Below are 21,954 nucleotides of genomic sequence, written 5' to 3' on the forward strand. Positions count from 1 at the left end.
AAGTAAATTACTCACACTCAATAAATTTCTCTCTGAAATTAAGTATAAAATAAATTTCACATCTCAGGCCAGACTTCACACTATGTCCACCTTTATCAGTCCTATTTCTATGACAACTACCACACTAAAGCAGACTGGACATACTCTTATGAAACTGTAATGTTATGTCAAATTTTCCAAGTAAAGACAAAAGCTTACCATCCCTGTTCGTTTTTATACTTGTAAGCAGCCCCAAGGATGTGACACAAGGTACCCCCGGCTTTGAAATCCATGAAGCACTTTGCCTGGAAACAACACACATTATTAGTTATAAAAGTGAAAAATATTATAATAGACACTTCACTTCTAATTTACAAAAACCCTTAACAGGGAACTTAAAGTAAAGTGACTGAAATCATTTATTTATCTGTTCAGAAATACAGCAAACATTCTTAAAAAAACAAAACACATAAAAACCCTATCCTTTAAGAAAAACTAAGAAATCACAAAGTGTTATTTACCAAACAGAATTAGAAGATAAAGATAACAACACAATGATTTACAATCAATCAATAAGCATTTATGAAGTACCTGCTATGTGCAATGCATAAAAGTACTAGCAATATGAAGATAAAAACTAAATAATCTTTTCCCTTGCAAAACTTTTTTTCTTTTCTTTCTTTTTTTTTTTGGGGGGGGAGGGGGTTTAGGGTTAGGGTTAGGATTAAATAATTACACAATATTACATATATAAAATGAATCCAGCAAACTTGGAGAAGGGAAAGTGCACATCAGTAACCCAATAGATTCCCTTCTGTCTCAACAGGAAATCACATCACCACAAGACTTATGAGAAAAATAAGTTTATTTTGCAAGGGTCAATGTTGAAAAATTAACCATGCATATGTTTTGTCAATAAAAGCTATAATAAAAATAAATAAATTTATTATAGGAGAAATGAACATGCATGTGGAACTTGCATTCCTCACAATCCTTACAAAAGTTTGCATATTTAAGTCGATGCAACAAAAGCAAAAAGAGAAAACAGGAAAGGACATGGTATAGAAAAGGGAAAATTGGGGGAAATTCCCCAAAGGGAAGGAAGCAAGGCCATATTTTGCAAAAGCGACATTCTTTTCCATGGAGAATTGCTAGGCTATAAAAACAGAAGGGTCCACTTATTTGCAAAGGATCCCAGTTGCACAGACATTTTCCTAACTTTGTACAGATTGGCTGGTACCCATCTTTTCTCCCAAGAAGATACAGGGAATCCAGCTTGAGGTGCAAAACAAATTATGTCAGCTTGGGGAGAAGGAAGTAGTGTTTATTTTTGACACATTCAGGGCCTCCTACGTGCTATGGGTCCAATGTTGCTGGAAAATATGGCAACTCAATATGAACTGATCCAATCATTCTGGAGAACAATTTGCAACTATACCCAAGGAGCTATCAAATTATACATACCCTTTGATGCAGCAGGCTCACTAACTCTCTAGAGATCTTAAAGAAGGGAAAGGGCTTCACATGTGTAAAAATGTTTGTGGTAGTCCTTTTTCATAGTGGCAAGAAACTGGAGAAAGTGAGTGAATGCCCATTAGTGGGAGAATGGCTGAGTAAGTATGGTATATGAATGTTATGGAATATTATTGTTCCAAAATGTCTAACATAAAATCTTACAAAAATGAATGTTGAAAACAATCTTTATTTGGAAAAATAAAATACTATTAAGAAAGAAAGTACAGCAACTCAAAAAGACAAGTTTAGCGACCTCTCAATATCCTTTCACACTATGCTTTGAGATATTCACAAAAATTCCATGTATACAAAACTATTTCAAAAATCTTTTGAGTGGGGGACAAACCACGACTGCAGAGTACAATCCAGAGACTAGCTAAAATCTTCAAATGTTTCCTTCCAAACATCTTTAAAATAACATTTCAAATCAAATTTTGGAGCAACAGAACCAACAAAGTCAGGAGATATCTTTCTAGTTTTAGCTCAGAGATGATAAAGGAGGAAACCAAAAAACTGGTCAGAAAGATTATAGGAGAGCCTGTGTTGGCTGCTGCTAATCAACTTTCTTGCCCATAAGCAGTTCTAAGTCTCAGTTCTCATTGCCCGAACAGAGCACTTGTGATTGGTCACAAGGGAACAGAGGTTCTGGTTAAAGTTCTGCAGGACACCAGAATAACACCAGAGAATCATGAGGAGACCTGTGACCGCCCCTCTCCTAAAATAACCTTGGAAGTTTTTGATATTTCCAACTCTCACCCTTCATCCTGAAAACAGCTGTGTAAAAAAGCCTGCAGCTTGGTATAATGCCTCTCCATTCCCCCAAGAGAGCATAAGACCAATTCTAACATAAGGTTTAGAATTAATAGGCTGAGAAAATGGAAAAAAGAAAGAAAATGACTACAAAAGAAAAAGAAAAGAGCTCTAAGGTTAAAAGAAAAATGCTATTTGGGCCCAAGGTCAGCAAAAATTCTTAGAATGCTTAAAGAAAGATAGGAGTGAGGCAGGTAGGTGTTGCAGTAGATAAAACAATGGTCCTAGAGTCAAGAGGACCTGAGTTCAAATCTAGCCTCAGACACTTGACACTAGCTGAGTGATCCTGGGCAAGTCTCTTAACTCCAACTGCCTTGCTGTCACCCCCTCCCCCAAAAGAAGTGAGTAATGGAGGAAAAAATTGTGAAAAGAAATCTACAGATTAACACAAGAAAATTATGAAAAGAGAATAAAAGCTTGGTTAAAAAAAAAAAAAGGCACAAAAGAAATAGTGAAGAGCAAAAGTCCTTAAAAAGCAGAACCAGCCAATGGAAAGGGAGGTACAAAAATTCACTGAAAGAAAAGACCTAAATAGAAAAAGATATAAAATTTCTCCAACGATATAATTCTTAAAATTAAAACTGGGCAAAGGGAAGTTAATGACTCTGAGACATCAAGAAATATTAAAACAAAGTCAAGAGAATGAAAAAATATTAGAAAATGTAAAATATCTCATTGGAAAAACTGATCTGGAAAACAGATCAAGGAGAAAAAAATTAAGAATTACTAGACTACCTGAATGTCTTGATCAAACTCCTAGGTATTATTATACCCAAATTCCAAAGCTCACAGATAAAGAAGAATACTATAAGTAGCCAGAAAGGAAATGATTCAAATATTGTAAAATCACAGTCAGGTCATAAAGTTTCCATGTTAAGGTAGCAGAGGGCTTTGAAGATTTTCAGAGACAAAGGAACTAGGATTATGACCTAGATTAATAGAGCAAAACTGAGTATAATCATTCAGGAGATTAAAAAAAAAAAAAAAGGCATTCCAAGCATTCCTGATGAAAAGAATAGAGCTGAAAAGAAAATTTGACTTTTCAACGGGAGACTCAAAAAAGGAAACTTAATGTAGTTAAACTACTTACATTCCTATATGGAAACATGAAACATCTAGCACCTAAGAATTTTATTATTATGGGAGTTAAAAGCAGTCTGCATAGAGAACAGTAATGATTTAACTATGGTGGGATGACTTCCAAAAGAAGGAATGTGGATATGAGGAAGAGGGATACCCTGGGAGAAAGAGAATGGAGAAACAGAATAGGGAAATTTTTCACTCATAAAAGTAGCACACAAGAAAAACCTTTAATAGTGGAGAAGAAAATGGGGAGGGGCAATGGTAAGGCAATGCCTGAACCTTACTTTCACTGGAATTGGTTCAAAAAGTTAGGAATAAATATACAGATTTAGTTAGATATAGAAATATATCTTATTCAATATCAATAGGGAGGAAAAGAAGAGGGGTAATGAGATTGGGAGCAGCAAAGGGAGAGAGCAAAGGAAGAGAAATGTTAAGGCAGAGTAGGAAAGGCAGTGGTCAGAAGCAGATTTCTGAGGAGCTTCGGGATTAAAAGAAAGATAAACATAGGAAAATGGAATGGAGAGAATTGTACAGTTATGTCAATGGGATGAGCTTGCCTATAAAATGGAATTAGATAGCAGAATGGTTTGGAAACCAGAATCCAACAATTCGTAGTATATAAAAGACACAATTGAAACACACATTGAAAGACACACACGAGTTAAAATAAATGGCTAGAGCAAAGTCTAATATATTTCAGCTGAAGTTAAGGAAAAAAAAGGCAGGTCTAACAATTATGATCTCAAAGCAAAAGTAGACTTAACTGAAAGAGAAAATCAGGGTAGCTACTTTTTGCTAAAAGATACCACAGATTTAATTAATATAAAAAATTTTCCATCTAGTTTCTGTGATATAATTCTCAAAGATATAAGGAACATTCAAATTTACATAAAAATAAAAACCAATTGATAAAGGGTCAAAGGATATGAACAAGTAGTTTTCAGAAGAAAAAAAAATCAAAGCTATCTACCAAAGGGAAAAAAATACATAAAATCACTATTGACTATAGAAAGGCAAATTAAAAACAATTCTGCAGTGCCACCTCTCACACCTATCAGATTGATTCATACAAAAAAGAAAAATGACAAATTGTGTAATGGATGGAGAAAAATAGGGTGTGGACTGATCAGAAGAAATCCAAGTTATCAGGAAGTCAAAATCACTTATGATTAGAGAAAACCAAATTAAAAATTCTGAAAATACCCACCTCACATCTATCAGAAAGGATAAATGATGGAGGAACTGAGGAAAAAGATATATTAGTGAACTGATCATTCTGAAGAAGTCAGGAATTGTGCTCAAAGAACTATAAAACTATACCCCATTGATCCAGTAAAACTACTACTAGATCTGTATCTCAAATTAATAAAGAGGGTATATAATTAAAAATCAAACAAACCCATAGAAACCTAAAACCCTCTATTTAAATAAACAACAAAATATAAATCTGGAAAATCAAATGAGAAGTTAATGAAATGCCAAGTTAGAGAAGCAGGAAATAAATAAAAGTAGGAATTATTTTTCTTAAAAAATTAAATAAAACAGTAGTTAACATGATTTTTAAAAGGAATTACCAATATTGGAAATGAAAAAGGTAAATAAATATATATATATATAAAAATTAGGAACTACTTTGTTCAACTATGTATCAGTAAAACTGATAATATAAATGAAATGGATGACTATTTACAAAAATATAAATTGTCCAGACAAAAGAAAAGAAATAACATTTAAATACTAGTGAACAAGCCATAAGTAAACTCCATATTCTCCCCCGAAACAGGAGATGGATTTACATGCAAATTTTACTAAACACTTCAAATTAATTACAACAAATTAATTACAACACTTCAACTGTTCAACAACAAAAAAAATAAGTAAAGGAATCCTAATATTCCTTCCATGATATAAATAGTTTTGATATCTAAAACAAGGAGGGTCAAAGAAAAAAAAAAAAAAAAGCAGAGACTAAAATCTGTAATAAATGTTACTGTAAAAAATTTAAATAAAATGAGATTGCAGCCACAAAGATTATACAGAAATATATTTAGGATTTCATTCTGAAATCTAGTACATAAATACCTTTTAGATGACTACATGAAGCCTTTTTTCCATAAACCTTTTACAATTTTTTTTTTTTATGACTTACATGAATTGATGCTAAATGAAATGAGCAGAACCAGGAGATCTTTATACATGGCAACTAGAAGACTATACAATGATCATTTCTGATGGATGTGACTCTCTTCAACAATGAGATGATTCAAACCAATTCCAATTGTTCAGTGATGAAGAGTCATCTACACCCAGAGAGAGGAGGACCGTGGGAACTGAGCGTGAAGCACAACGAAGCATTCTTACTCTTTCTGTTGTTGTTTGCTTGCACTGTTTTTTCCCCCCCCTTTCTCAATTGGATTTTTCTTATGCAGCAAGATAACTATATAAATATGTATACATATATTGGATCTAACATATTTTAATATATTTAACATGTATTGGACTACTTGCCATCTAGGGGAGGGGTGGGAGGAAGGAGGGGAAAATTTGGAAGTTTTGCAAGGGTCAATGATGAAAAATTACCCATGCATGTTTTATAAATAAAAAACTTTAATAAAAAGTAAAAAAAAAAATTTTTAACTTTTTCATACTCAAAGAACTCACTACTCCTACAAGTATTGCTCTCCCAGAGCCACTTTATTTCTTATTCGTCCCTTTTTTTATTTACTTAATATAACAAAAAACTTACTGTTGATGATATTTCAAAATGAAAACTGGATAAACATTCAGGTAATACTAGTCTGAAGATGTATGTACAGGAATATAATCAAGTCTTGTGATACATATTTTGGATTTCAAATTATAACTCCAAATTCTGTTGTTGGCAGTGACACATCTCAATGGCAACTCAAAACAAAATAATTTCTCAGTGGTTTGTATATTACATACATCTATAAGGGAACCATGTTTCAATTTATGAGCTATAATCCAATAAAGAGGTTTTAAGCTAATACATTAACTACTATGAGACAAATTCCACAACTATTTATAAATAAGGAGTATTATTTATTCTCAAACATTGACAATCAAAAATATTAAATATTGCCAAACAAATGTTATCTTCCTACTGAGCACAAATAGCCTTCAACTCAAGAAATTAGCTTTTATGTACTTGTAGAATGCTTCTTTTCTTTCAAAAAATGAATCCAAGTTTATTTCACTTAGCTATTTCTGAGCCTCCTATTATTGTCTTCCTTCAAATTACTTTATTTATCTGACATATTTAAATGGCAAACTAACTAGGACAAAAGTAAAATAATTAAACTTAAATATTCAATCTTACAAATTTTTAATCTTAAAAAAAATTAATATATAAAATGTACTTTTCCAACAACCACTTATTTCACATGATTTGGTATTAAATTCAAAAGATTTTCACCAATACCCATTAATTCTTAGTCATAGTTATACTTTTACCACATTTGTTTTTAAGTATACCTCTGACGAAGAATCTAATTTTCCTAATCTAGTCTCTTTTATAGATCAAAAACTTTTTTATATAAAATTTTATTTTTATTGAATTTATCTATCCATTCATACATCCACCCATCTATATACCTTTTCTTCCTCCCCTCTAGCCCTGAGGGGAAAATATTTCTACAAATATAGTCAAGGAAAACAAATTTCTGCATTAGCCAATTTTTAAAAGGAGAGGAAAAAGAGAAAGTGTGCATGTGTGTGTGAGAGCATGCATAGGCAGGCACCTCATTCTGAATTCGGAATCCTTCAATTCTCTCATACTTCTAATCAGGAATCAGGGCTAGACGTTATGCTGAAAAGAATTCCTAATTCTTTCAAAGTTGTTTACTTTTACCATGTTATTCACATTGTATAAATCAGTCTCCTGGTGTTGTTTACTTTAATTTGAATCAATCCATAAAGATCTTTAAAGTTTTTTCTGAAACCTTCCTTTTCATCATTTCTTACACAAAAAATTTTAAATTCTTTTTTGGGTGACAAAGAATGGGAATCTGAGGGAGTGCTTATAAATTGGGGAATGACTGAAGAAGCATCTGAATACAATTCCCATTCTTTGTCACCTAAAAAAGTTTAAAATTTTTTGTAATCCCTTAAAAGTTTGTTTTCCTTAGGACTAATCTCTCCACTTCCCTATTCAATGTACTTCTGTACGCAACTATGTGTATGTGTTAAATCTTACTCTCTTTTGACCTGGTCAAAAGGAGCAAGAAGTTAAGTGTAATACAGTCTTTCCCTTAATCTTTGGATAGATGGAATCCTTGTGCACTCTGAAGTAAAATCATTCTCCCTAGCCATCCTGATGCTTCAGCTCCTAGTTTGTTCCTCTTTCCTCTTTCTTTCCATTCTACTTTTCCATCAAGACATAATAGAACCACCCTAAGAATTTCTGATCTCTAACTCCTGATTATACTATATAGGGTTCAGAGGAGGTTCATATTTGAAATTAAGAAATTTGTAAATAATAATATTCTTGTCTAGTTCTTGTTTTTGTTTTTTTTTTATATTTCTCTTAACTCTTGTGTTTGAACTTTTAAAATTCTTCACAATTTTGATTTTCTCATCAGGAATGCTTGGAAGTCCTACATTTAACTAAAAAACATTTTTCCTCCTAAAACATTATACTCTGTTTTGATCAATTTAGTCTTGGCTTTAAGCCTACTATCATTTTGCCTTCTGGAATATTATATTCTAAGTTCTCTACTCCTTTACACTGGCAGCTGCTAAATCATATGTAATCCTTACAATGGTTTCTTATAATTTACAGTCTTTCTTTCAGGCTATTTGAAATATATTTTCTTTGACCCAGAAGTTCTGGATTTTACTTATGATTTCTCTGGGAGTTTTCATTTTGGAGTTTCAGAAGGTAACCACTGGATTTCTATTTCCACTTTGCCCCTCAGTTCCAAGAGATTGTAGCAGTTTCCTTTTCAGACACTTGAAATACAAGCATGAGGGGAAAAAATGGGCATATGCTCTGGTTATTCCTCTATAAGCTGGGCTAAAAGCTAGAACTGAGAATTAATGGCTCTGCTCCTGAAGTCTGAACCACCACATTACTGCTTCTTACTTCTACACATCCTCTATTCTGCACAAGGACTTCCCGACTAAGAAATATCATTCTTAGCTGTAATTTCCCTTCTCAATCCACTCTGGATCCATTGCTCAGAACAGGTTAGTAGTCAACCACACTGCCAGTAGGCACCTGTCCTCATCACTATATCCTGGCATACATCCAAGATCTGCTCTTCCCCTGGCCCTCTCTGGCTGCTAGAATATCCTATACCCATGTTCCTGGCCAGATTTGATTCAATATTTAAACATTAGTCTCCCTATAGACATCCAGGCTAGACAAATGATTCACTTCCTCATCAGAATTCAGTAAAGTACATTTCCTACAACTACTTGGAGAAATTTTATTGGAAAGCAGCTCAACTATATTGCTTCCTCTTATTCCATGATTTTGATTTTGTCCCCAAATCACCCCCTTTTAATTTCAAAGTTGATCTTAATCTTTGGTTATCTACTGCCATTTTGAAAAATGAATGGTTTTTCTGTCCATTCAACTTGTGTAATAAAATTTCTGAGATAATTTACTTTAAAAATAGAGAAGCAGAAATAGTTATCATTTTTTTTTTGTTTTGACCACCAGTTTTTCCTAATATCAGTAGTTATGACTCTTAGCCCATGCCAGCCCATAAATAACATTTTTAAATTACAGAATTTGAATTGAGAGTTGGACTCAAGTCTAAGTTCAACACTATCTATGGCTCTCCCAGCTGCTCTAACATCTAGAGAAAGGCCCTAAAGCTAAGTATCTCTGGAATTAGTTTCTTTCTCACATCTTTTCCTATAAAGGACCATGTCTACTGAACACTTTACATTCTTTTTCCTTCTCAATTTCAAGACTTATATTCTTCTAGTGTATATAATTCAGAGGGGTTTCAGACTTCAGAGGAATTATGGCATACAGACAGTTCTTCACTTTATGTAAAGTGAACTATTCCACAGAACTCTATAGAAAATGATTTTAACATAATGCAAAATTTTACATAAATACAAAGTGCCTGCAAACATGGGGGAGGAAAAAGGAATAGGTTCATTCAGAGAGTCAGGGGATCAGCACACAAAGGACACAAAGACACTAAGGAAAAGGGACAAGGGAAAACAGAAAGAACAACCAGCAGGGGTCAGGGACCAATCACATGAGAACTTGATCATTACAAAAAAAAGAACACATGAAGAGTAAATATGTGAGGACCAGTCTGAAAAGGATAGACAACAGAAAGGGGCTAAGAACAGATGTATAATATAGTAGTACAGACAGATGGAAGGCTGACAAGCAGAGGCTGGACAAATGGGCAGGTGGTAGAAAGTCAAGCCAAAACTCCTGATCTGCTCCAGGGACAGTCTCTAACCAGGTCTGTTCTTCTGCTTTCACTAAGAGAGTTTTGTTTTTATTTGTGTGTGTGTGTGTGTGGGGGGGGGGGGGGGGGGGGGGGGGGGGGGGGGGGGGGGGGAGTATCACAGAGCACCAAGTGGGGAGGCAGGAGCAGTGTACAGTGAAAATTAGAGTGTGGAAATATGATCTCAAATATCATGGTTAATGCAACTAGCAAAAGTAGCACTATGCTACGGAAAAACTTGAATGTGTTACCCCACTCCCAAAATTGGTTTACTTTGGTGCTGGCATAGATTGCCCCTTTCTTTGCTCTCTCAATATTCTCTAGGAAGTGGGACTCTCCTTCAGGAAGTCTGCCACCCTACAACTGGCAAAATCAAGGAAGAACAAATTTGCCTTAAGATTAACGTAACGGGGGAGGAGAGTGAGGGGCGCAGCTAGGTGGCACAGTGTACAGAGCACCAGCCCTGAAGTCAGGAGGACCTGAGTTCAAATCTGGCCCCAGACACTTTAACACTTTCTACCTGTATGACCCTGGGCAAGTCATTTATAACCCAACTGACAGGGGGAAGGGAGGAGATTGACATAGGTGGCAGGATACTAAAGAAATGGGCTTCGGGAGAAAGACCTCCAAGTGGGTAATCTAGAGCTGATCCCCCACCTCTCTGAGAGGAAAGGTAATCAGCATTCTAGATCCCTGGCTTTGAGTTTTGGACACCTGGAAACTGCTGACTGGCCTGAGCCTTCACAGGCTTTCAGCACACAGATCGACTATTTATGTTGCTTAATGGGAACCTTTCAGTGTTATTAAGACTTTGAATGTACATGTGTATGTGCATATATAGTATATTCTGGTTGTATACCCTCCTATCTCCTATTCTTTTCCATACCCCTAAATTATCTGAGCTTCCTGCCTTATGGAAGATGATATTGTGAAGAGAGAGAGTGTATATGTGTGTGTGTGTGCTTGTGCACATATGTATGTGTAGCAGCACTTGCTCCTTGAGAAGAGAAGATTAAAAGGTCTCAACTTGTCTCTTGCTCTCATGAATTTAATCAGCTAACTATCCACAGGGAATAACAAAGCCTGATTAGTTTACAAGTAGCCTATTTAACGATTCTACCATGTACCTCTGATTTCCATCAACAAACTGTAAACTTCTAATAAGTTTTTGCCGTTTTCACAATACTTTACTCTGAAAAATGAATCTTATAATCCAGTCTATTGTGACAAATCGGCCTCAAAAGTTTCCCCCTCTGAGGTTTCTCTGAAGATTTAGAGAAGCTGGGATGAGATCTTTAAAATAATGCAAGTGAGAATACTTTTGTCTTTATTACACCTAAATAAGTAAAATTAGATTTTTTTTTTTTTTAAATTGAGAAGCAAAGAAAGAGGAGCAAGCCATGCTAGCAAGAAAGTAAATAGATTTTGTCGATTGGGGTAGGTATGATTACAACGCTTACCTTAGAAAGTTTTGCAAACTAAAGCACTGATCAATTTAGAAAAATAATCTTTTAAATTGGTATCTTGAAATGAGGAATTTTGCTGTAAATTGTGTGAAATTCATACCCATTTTTGTAGTAAGTCATGCACAATTTGAAGAACTACCTTGTTTCCTTCCTACAAAAAGAGACACTTATTTTAGGGAACAAGAAGAGCAAGCTTAAGTAAGCCCTCTTGAGAATTCCCAGATAGGTGAAAAATCCTCCTTAATAACTAAATGAGATCAGCTGCAACTAGAAAATTTGCAGGGAGGGAAAGGAAAAAATTGTTAACTACCGTGGGGGGAGAGAAAGGTACAAAGAAAAAGTCTTGTAGAATTCCCTTATTTTTATATTTGGCAACATTTTTGAAAGCAAATGCTTAAGCCAGGGCATAAATCTTTATCACCCCTGGGAAACAGCTTGTTACAATGATGAAATCCCTAAACAATGAATGCATCACTGAGAATTTACATGATTGATTCCTAATGACTGATCTTTATACCAGGATGACTTTAAATTCTAGGGGAAAGGAAAAAAAACAAACAAACAAACAAAAAAAAACAAGTGAAGGGTGTTAGGTGAAATCTTTTGTTTAAGGGCAAGTCCTGGTAAACTTTTGGTTGGTTTTTATCCTTTGTTCTCAAAGAGAACCAAAATGACATCACTAATCAGGGTCAAAGAACAGTGTTTCCAATTGTGGCACAGACCAGTATGAGCTCAGAAGGCTCTACCACAAGTTGGACACAAAGAGTTCATATGAACAAGTAGAGTGAAGATGTCTCTAAATTTGTGCATTTAATATTTCTTTTGGGCCACTGCTATTCTGCTTTACTCGTGGAGCACAAAGCCTTCTGTGATATAGGCACACCTTGCTGGGTAGCCCTCTGGAGTATCTTCCATGACTCACAATTCCAAATTTCTTTAGGGAAATCTCTAAAGTGTCCTTGTATTTCTTCTTGTGACATCCAATGCAAGCTATTTGCCTTGGGAGAGTTCTTAATGAAACACTATAAGATTATTAAAAATAACTCTACCCAGACCTAACCTGTGATTAGTGAAATTTGCTGTATGAGATAAAATTTCAAGACTATAATTGATATTCTGAATTTTGAATTCAAGTATAGGTATTGACAGATCATTAAGGCAGTAATCTACCATTTTTTAAAAATGCCAGAAACTGCTCCTAGAAGAGTGTGATCCTAATGGAACTAAAGGAACAACCTTCAGCATGGCCAAAGGTAGGATCTTCTTGACTCAGTTTCCCCATTGTATTATTTTCTTTTAATCACCTGGTTAATCCAGAGTCTGACAATAAAGAAATGAAATTATTACTGCAAGATTTCTTCTCAATTATGGAACTAAGGATTCTTTATTCTGATATACATGTGTTGAGTCATTCTGTGCCCTTACACTTGGTGGGTCAATTTTGATGCTTTTAGAATTATATCCCTGCTTTTTCCTTATATACCAAACTTCTATAACCAGGAAAAAAAAACAAGAAAAGATATGAGCACAATGCAATTGTGAATAGAGGGCCATCTCATACCCTAAAGGACTAAAGTAAATTAGTGCTTAGGATCATCACATACCTGTTAGTAATTAAAGTGTCAGATATTAACATTAAGTCTCTTAATCTTATTCTTTCAGAATGCTACTATACAAACTGGACAAAGACATTAACTTGTGAGATTAAAGTAAAAAATCTCAGACAAGCCATTTGACAAATATTATTTTCTGTTTACAACTAGGAATTATTTAGTGTATCTACATATCCACTCCTATGTCTTTTGTTACAGCTGAAGTAAAATCAGCTGCTTGTAAATAAATTCATTGGTGTAACTACTGTATCTTTTCCCAAAGAATGTTGTTACCTACATTTTCATATATAAGATTAGATTAGATAGTCCCAGATCTTCCTGAAAGGATTAGAATTTAAGAGTAGAAAATTTGGGAAAAGCAACAAGATCAGATATATAACAGATTCAAATTATTCTAATGAGTTAAGTAAAAACCTTAATCCTCAATAGTTTCAAGTGAATTATGGGTTCTTAATTTGATGTACAGTTTTATTAAAAAAAAAAAAAAAAAAAAAAAAAGGCAGAACCAAAAATTTGAACTCATTTTCACCACATGCACTAGGTACTAGAGAATTAAAATTTAAGAGGTTATAAAAACTTGTACTGAGATCTGGTTTGTTAAAAATTTTAGCAAAGCACCTAAGAGAAACAAATTTATTATGAAAGAGGAGTTTCCTGCAGAGCAACCCTCAAACTAAGACCTATTCCAAAATTTCCCAATTTCCAAGAGAAAATTTTTTTCCAAAGACCATACAATTACATGGAATATCTAACATCCAAGACAAAAAAAGTGTTGATTAAATAGACACTGTGAGTGAGTTACTAAAATACAAAAAGGCTTGATGTTATTAATGTTCGTGAGTCTTACTGTATTTTTTTGGCATTTTGTTTCACTTTATATACTAAATTGTTTCAATCCTGATGTTACATGATCTCCACCTCTTAAAATCAACCCATGGTTTTAGATATTCTTATTCTGGCTTGTACTATGATTAATCAATTTTGTTCTAGCATGGACTTGTGAAAGGTCTCCCATTGAGAAAAATCAAATAATCCTTTATTTTCCTTTGTAATTGAGCCTATTTTTCTTATCATCCCCAATGTTTTAAAGTTGCTCAAGCAAAAATTCTTTGTCTCTAAACTTAGATCAGAAATTCTGTTTAGTCTATAGTCCAGACTAACTACTAAGTCCAGAAACTTAGTTCTCCCACTAATCACCAAATGCCACCGATTCTTTTTTCACCTCCCATAAGACAGAGTGAAAGAAAATTATAACTGTGGTACTTCTCTTGTTGGTTAGCTGTGCCTCCAATATAAATCACTGTAAAGTTCCTCTGCTGTTCTCTCCTCTCCTCTCCTCCATGACAGAACCACTCATGTATTACTCAGAGAACCTTGCAGAAGACACTATCAAGAAAAATATGAACAGGTGATGAGGTGGCAATGTATAGTGAGAGAAAAGAGTATGGGAACATGACCTCAAATATCATGTAAATAGTAAAAGCAGCTCTATGACATGAGAAAACTTATACATGACCTAGGACCATCACTGGCCCTATGCCTTCTTTTGTTCTATTTCTATATAACATCTGGCCTGTTTTTAGGACAATGTGGAGATCTACACTGCCCTGTTACTAACCAGGATGACTGGCCTCAAGCTCGCTGAAATAAAATCTATTTCCATACTGCTCCTCTTCTTTTTTTAGTATCTCAGTATTTTCTAGGAAGTAGGACCATCCTTCAGAAATAGTTTGCCACCCTACAACTGGCATTACCAGGACAGAACACCTTACAGATGAAGAGAGAACACAGTAGTGTACAGTAAAGTTGACATAATTGTTCAATGAGTTCTTTTAAAATGTGGATTTCAGAGTTTTTTTTAAGCAAAGTCTATTTTGCATGATGATAGGAATCTATATAAAACAAGAACTATCTGAATAGATTCTGTATGCACTGGCCACTCTCACCTAATTTTTTTAGATCTTTTTATTTCTTTCTTTATACCTTTTCTGCTCTTTTTCACAGAAAATTCTATCACATACAATCCTAATATCATCATGGATGCAATTAAAAAAAAAAAAGTACTTCCAGGATATATAACTTGAAAGCATTACAAATATATCCCATTCTTTGTGTTCTTTACTTAGTTGTTTAATAATCATCATTTTTCAGAATGCCCAAGAATTTATTTTTTGTATATTGTACAACAGAAAAATGAGACAAATTTTATTCAGTGAATTAAATTATAATGCTTGCTAGAACTTAAATAACTCCATTAATATTTCATTCTCTAAACAATTCTTTGTAAGATTAAGTTATGTCAAATTATTTGGGAATATATATACATTAAAAATGTTTAATAAAGTAGAAGTATAGGTGTGTCCCCTTTACAATTTCAAGAATTTGGTTCACAAAGGTCTTTGTACTAGGGTTAATCCTTGAAAATGAAATCATTAGAAGCAGGTTTTAAAGCCTGTGGCAAGGGATATTTTTAGACATGTGACATATATAAAAATAAATCAAGGCTCAGTACCAATAAGACCAGATGTATTTTTTCTACCTCTAAATTGAGTACAGCACAGCATTTATTTTCTCTGTGGCACTTTCAATTCAAAGAGATTCAGATCCATCTGATATTGTAAATCCAAAATTGGTGGATCAATGATTGGCAAAGAAAATAATATTTTGGTGAATAAGCATACTAATGTGTGGTAATCTGGCTGGGAAGCAGGCAGCATGGAGCTTTTAAATCAACATATTAGCAAATAAGTTCATTATATTGAATGACCCATTTTATGGAGACAAAGCTTTTAAAATATTGATCACCCATGTTATCAGTTTGCTTGCTTAATGTATTAAGAACTAGAATGTTATAAAAATCATTTAAGAATTATTTTAAAACATGTTTAAGCATCCTTTAATATAACTGGGAGGAAAATATAGCATTAAATTTTGTTTTTTAAAGAGCCCATGGCAGATATTAAGCAGAAACTACGTTTATATGTGCAAATTATTCTCTTACATCTCCCATTCAAAAACCTACCTTGGAAAAAGCTATTTAAAGTAATGAGATGACTATATCAAATTGTTTGACTTCTCAAGAAAAGGGGAAAGGAATAAGAGAGGGAGAGAATTTGAAACTCAAAATTTTTAAAATATTTAAAAAATAAGCATGAAAATGTTTTTGTTTACATGCAATTGAGGGGGGAAAAAATCCAATAATTTAATAAGTAATGAGAGCTCACATTTATGTAGTAGCACTTTTATTCATTTCCCATTTTTCAGCATCAATAACTTGGTCCAAAAGTTCAAGCTGGAATTACGTCCACACCACTACTTGTTTATTCTTAATTTTCCTTCTAATTTGTAATTGATTTTTATATCAGCACTAACAAGTTAATGTACACAGATAGCTAATTTGGAAATTACTCCCCAGACCAAAAGTATCAATTACTACCATAAAGAATGTGCAGAGCACAGTTCAAATTAAAAAGGGATGCCCTAAAAATGTTCAGAAATCATAAAAGTTCCTGTGTATAATATTGTGAATGAATGATATTAGGAAAAATGCTCCCTAAAATGAAAATTTCTCTGCATAGATTGCTTTTTTCCTATTGTTAAGATAACGTTTAGTTAGGGAAGGAGCATCAGGGAAAAGTGGGTTTTTTGTGGATGGTAGTTTTATCAATAAAGACTTTATAAAAATACAATCTAATAATTCCAGTATTTAGAACAATTATTTTAAAGTACACTTTTATAAAGACTTGGCTAAATAGTAAAAAATGCTTGTCTAGACAATGAAATACAAATTGAAATGAAACAGAATCTGTCATCCAGAGATAAAATGAAATAATATATGTGAAGTGATTTACACACTAGAAATTTAAATAAATGATTTTTTCCCTTCCTTCCTTCCATGATGGTATCATGAGAGCTACATCCCTGAGTAGCAAAATTAAGAATGGTGACTTTGGAATCAGGAAGACCTGGGGTCAAGTGTCAAGTTCAAATATTTGCCATTTGATCATGAACAAATCAAGTAACCACTATGACTTAGTTTCCTAATCTGTAAAAAATGGAAATAGCTCGTTCTTCAGAGTGGTTGTTAAGAGCAACAAAGTATACAAAGTATTAAACTAACCTAAAAGTACATTTATCAATGTAAACTATCATTATGGTAATTTATTATAGATATTGACATATTAAAGACATTGTGACATTTTTTTTTCCAATCAGAAATCCTTCCACCTCTACAGATCACAACTCAAAAAGAGTTAAGTAAATTGCCTATAATCACAATTGTTTTTGGGTGTCAAAGGTGGTATTTGAACCCAGACCTTTCTGACTCCAAGTTGAATCAGTCCCCTAGCTTTTAGTTACTATCCTAATTTATTACAAGCCCCCAAGTAAAACACAAATGCTTCATGCACTTAAGAAATTAACCTTGTACTGTAATTTACACTAATGAATAAACAGCTCTTCAAATAAAGGCCCATTTGTTTAATAAATCCTACAAAGGATACATTATCTTTATAAAAAAGATATGTTGCAGGAAAGCTGGTTATAAAGTGAATGCAATTTTCCCATGAATTTCCATTATAAAACCTAAAAACATTTGCCAAACAGAAAACAGCCCTGATCCTCACTGGCTCTAATACCCACCCCCCCCATCTTCAAATGAAAAAGATGGACTAAAACCGTTTGATAAGGAAAGGGTTAACAGGATAGTACAGAGCACACTAAATATGTTCTGGCAAGAATCAGGAGAACATTTAGAGGGAAAAGTGGAAATTCAATGAAATTGAAGATTTCTAAGCATCCACAATGAAAAGACCAGAGCTAAATATAAAATACGATTTTCAAATACAGGACTTGGGAGAAGTAAAAGGAGGTAATCAGGAAAGTGATATCATAAGGAACTTAATAAGGATCACTTATTTATTTACATTTCTACCTGAGAGGATGACACTTGCAACCTATTAGAATGTTCTCATTGTTATGGCAGACAGAGGGCACAAATTTGAGTTGAATTAGAAGGAATATTTTTTTAAAAATGAGATTAAGGGTAAGAGATGAAGATACTGGGAGAAAAGGAAAGATAGAAGTAGAATAGTTTAAATATCTTCTATAAAAAGAGGCAAAAAAAAAAAAAAGCATTAATAGTAAAGGGACAGATGGGAGAAGCAGAGTAATCCTTACTCTCATTAGAAATGGTCAGAGGAAATAACATACACACTCAACATGGATATAGAAATCTATCTTACCTTGCGGAAAAGGAGAAACATGGGAAAAGGGGAGGGTGATAGAAGAGAGAGCATAGTGGGGGGGGGGGGGACGTTCAATAGCAAAACACTTTTTGAGGAAGTACAGGGTGAAAGGAAAGAAAGAACAGAATAAATGGAGGAAAATACAGTTAGCAGTAGTAATTGTAAAAAGAATTTTGAAGCAAGTTTCTTTGATAAGACCTTATTTCTCAAACATAAAGGGAACTGAGTTAAATGTATAAAAAATAAGAGCCATGCCCCAATTGATAAATAATCAAAAGATATGAACTATGCCTAAAGAACTGAAAAGTCATGAAATCTTTTGATCTAACAATACCATTAGTAGACATGAATCCAAAGAGATTAAAAAAAAAAAAAAAAAAGGAAAAGGGCCTTTGAGTACAAAAGTAGCAGCTCTCTTTTCAGGGCAAAAAATTGGAAATTTAAGGGATGCTTATCAATTAGGGAATGGTTGAATTTCAGTATGTGATTATGATGGAATATTATTATACTATGCGAAATGATGAGCAGGATTTCACAAAAACCATGCCAAGTCCTCCATGAACTCAAGCAAAGCGAAACATACTGTGTAAAAAGTAATAGCAATGTTCTCTGGGACTATCAACTGTGAATGACTGCTATTCTCAGCAGTATAATGAACCACAACTATTCTGAACGATTTTCTTTCACAACATGATTTTTAGGGAAATGTTTTGCAGAACTCCTTTCATGCTTTTTTAATGCCTGTTTCCATATTTATTCAAGTCTTCAAAGAGATTAAGGAGATATTTTCTAGTTAGCCAGAAACTAGAAGGCAAGACAATTTTGTGCAGTGTAATTGTCATCATGAACATCTACAGATGTATTAGTGCCTTTAAAATAATAAATCCCGTATGGTGAAGAATATCAAAAAAAAAAAAAAAAAAAAAAAAAAAAAAAAAGTAACAAAATTGTTTTAAACTTAACTGGGAAAAATAAAAATACTTTAAAAAAAAAAAGCATAACAGAAACAGCAATAATGTACAATGATCATATGTGAATGACTTGGTTATTCTCAGCAATACACAGATGTAAGATACTTTGGAGGGACTTGGTGAAAAATGTTATCCACTTCCAAAGGACTGGTGGAGTCTGAATGTCCACCCAAGCACCCTTTTTTTTTTTTAAACTTAATTTTTCCTTTGGGGTTATTTTTGGTTTGTTTTCTTTTACAATTTGGCTAATATGAAATGTTTTGTATGACTGCACATGTATAATCTACATAAAACTGTTTGCCTTCTCAATGAGGAGGAAGGGGTGGGAGGGTAGGAAAAAATCTGAAACTCAAAATTTTTTAAATTTTAATTGTTTTGGGGCTTATACCCCAAAGAGATACTAAAGAAGGGAAAGGGACCTGTATGTGCCAAAATGTTTGTGGCAGCCCTTTTTGTAGTGGCTAAAAACTGGAAAATAAATGGATGCCCATCAATTGGAGAATGGTTGGGTAAATTGTGGTATATGAATATTATGGATTATTATTATTCTGTAAGAAATGACCAGCAGGATGAATACAGAGAGGCTTGGAGAGACTTACATGAACTGATGCTAAGTGAAATGAGCAGAACCAAGAGATCATTATACACTTCAACATCAATACTGTATGAGGATGTATTCTGATGGAAGTGGATTTCTTTGACAAAGAGATCTAACTCAGTTTCAATTGATCATTGATGGACAGAAGCAGCTACACCCAAAGAAAGAACACTGGGAAATGCATGTAAACTGTTTGCAATTTTGTTTTTCTTCCCAGGTTATTTCTACCTTCTGAATCCAATTCTCCCTGTGCAACAAGAGAACTATTCGGTTCTGCACACATATATTGTACCTAGGATATACTGTGACATATTTAACATGTATAGGACTGCTTGCCATCTCAGGGAGGAGAAAAATCGAAATACAAGTGAGTGCAAGGGATTAATATTGTAAAAAATTACCCTGGCATGGGTTCTGTCAATAAAATATCTTTAAAAATAAATAAATAAAATAAAAAATAAAAACCATTTTTTTCATTGTTTTTACATGCAATTCGAAAAAAATGAATTGTATTCACTCTTATCAACTTTCCAATTGTGTGTAAACATACATTTATCTGGCCTTTTGAAATGTGTTTTTATAAAAATTTTTAAAATAACGGGAATCTGATTAGAAGGACAGAGAAGATTGCTTGGGGAAAATAAGTAATTTCAACTGAGAAATTAATTTTGCATACATGTTTGGCTACAGAAACACTGTCGTGAATATTTTGAAGAAAAATAATGATTGAAGAGCTAGAAAACGAGCAATTTAAAAAAGCTAAAAGTTACCATTAGGTTGGTAAAATTAAATAATCAACTTTCAACTCTTCCAAGATTGTAGATTAACAAAAGCTCTTGTTTCTTATGTTCCCCCTTGCTCCCCATTTTTTCTTTTCTTTTCTTTTTTTTGTTTCAATGCTTTCTAACTCTCAGTAAAGCTTGATTGGCAGCAAAGAAAAAAATTCATTTTATTTTTTTTTTAAATAACTTATAAAAGGATGACTGAGGATCTTACAGTCACTGGCTGAGATCCAGTTTGAGGGTTATAAGCATATTTAAATTAATCATACTATTCCTTAAAGAAGGCTGACTGATAAAATTTTTCTCTCTCTAACAGAGGTAAGGAAGACAAATGGGTTGAAATTATAGCAAGAAATACTTATTTTTTAAAATTTCTCGACAAAAATGCTGTTGACATAACTCTCAAAACTGTGATCTTTAACTCTTAAAAACACTTTAAGTGATTTCCTTGGATAGTTTAAGTATATGTATTCCAAAAGAGGCAAATGATTATACAACTTCTGAAAATTTTCTCAGATAACCATAAAGTAGCTCACTATGGCACTGAACTACAAATCTCAAATAACTAATATAAACACAAATAAACAAAGTCTACTATAAACAGTGATTCACAAATTTGTGGAATTTCATACCTCAAGACAAGTTTAGGCAGAAAATATATTATATATATTTTATACATAGATGTATACACACATATGTACACACACACATATACATGTTTATAAATATAGATAAATTCAATAATATAAAATCTTATGCATAATTTTTAAAAGGTGGGGATATCTAGGATATATATCTTTCATAACAGACATCAAGAAAAACACCTCCCAACTGTGCCTTGGTGTCACTGCCTTGAGCCAGATAACTGATGTAAATGATTATATTCCAGCTGAGATAATCAAACAAGTTGGTAACAGAAACTCAGTATTCAGTTTTCATCTTAAAGTTCTTTTCACCATACTAATCAAATAAGGTCACCATGATTAAATAATGTATCTCTGGGAGTTCTTGATATAAAACTAGCAATGGACTAAATTATTTACACATAGAGCACAACTTTTAGTGATCACATTCTAATAAAGGATGAATACCAGGGATTAGTTATATATTTGTGTAACTACCTGGTATGGCAGTTATCTTCAGGGGAAATAATATGGAACTAGCTTTCCATGAAACAGCTTTAGGTTGAAAGATAACATCCAAGAAAGAGAAGCACAGGAACACTAGCTTCCTATTTATGCAAAGCAATCACCTTTTCAGATCTTTGTCATATGCTTCATATACATTATAAACTTGACTCCTTACAAATAAAAATCCCTGCTTAATACTTCACTGTGGCTCAAGCCAAAAAAGAGAAGATGACCAGTATTCAAAGATTCTGATACAAGGACAAAGTAGGACGGCAGCAATGTCACAAGGAATTAAGAGACCAGAATGAGGAAAGTTAT

The 21,954-nt window shown here is 33.4% G+C and overlaps 1 protein-coding gene across 2 annotated transcripts in view; it reads right to left on the reverse strand.

Annotated features, from left to right (window-relative positions):
- The window catches only part of SMARCC1 (SWI/SNF related, matrix associated, actin dependent regulator of chromatin subfamily c member 1), a 158,527-nt gene that overhangs the window by 128,077 nt on the left and 8,496 nt on the right, over positions 1 to 21,954 (reverse strand). For both annotated transcript variants that reach the window (XM_031960825.1, XM_031960832.1), the window contains exon 3: positions 199 to 284. In XM_031960825.1, the coding sequence (XP_031816685.1) occupies positions 199 to 284 (86 nt within the window). The remainder of the gene's footprint in view (positions 1 to 198; positions 285 to 21,954) is intronic.

The sequence above is a fragment of the Sarcophilus harrisii genome, chromosome 1 (assembly GCF_902635505.1).
Source record: "Sarcophilus harrisii chromosome 1, mSarHar1.11, whole genome shotgun sequence".
Lineage (NCBI taxonomy): Eukaryota > Metazoa > Chordata > Mammalia > Dasyuromorphia > Dasyuridae > Sarcophilus > Sarcophilus harrisii.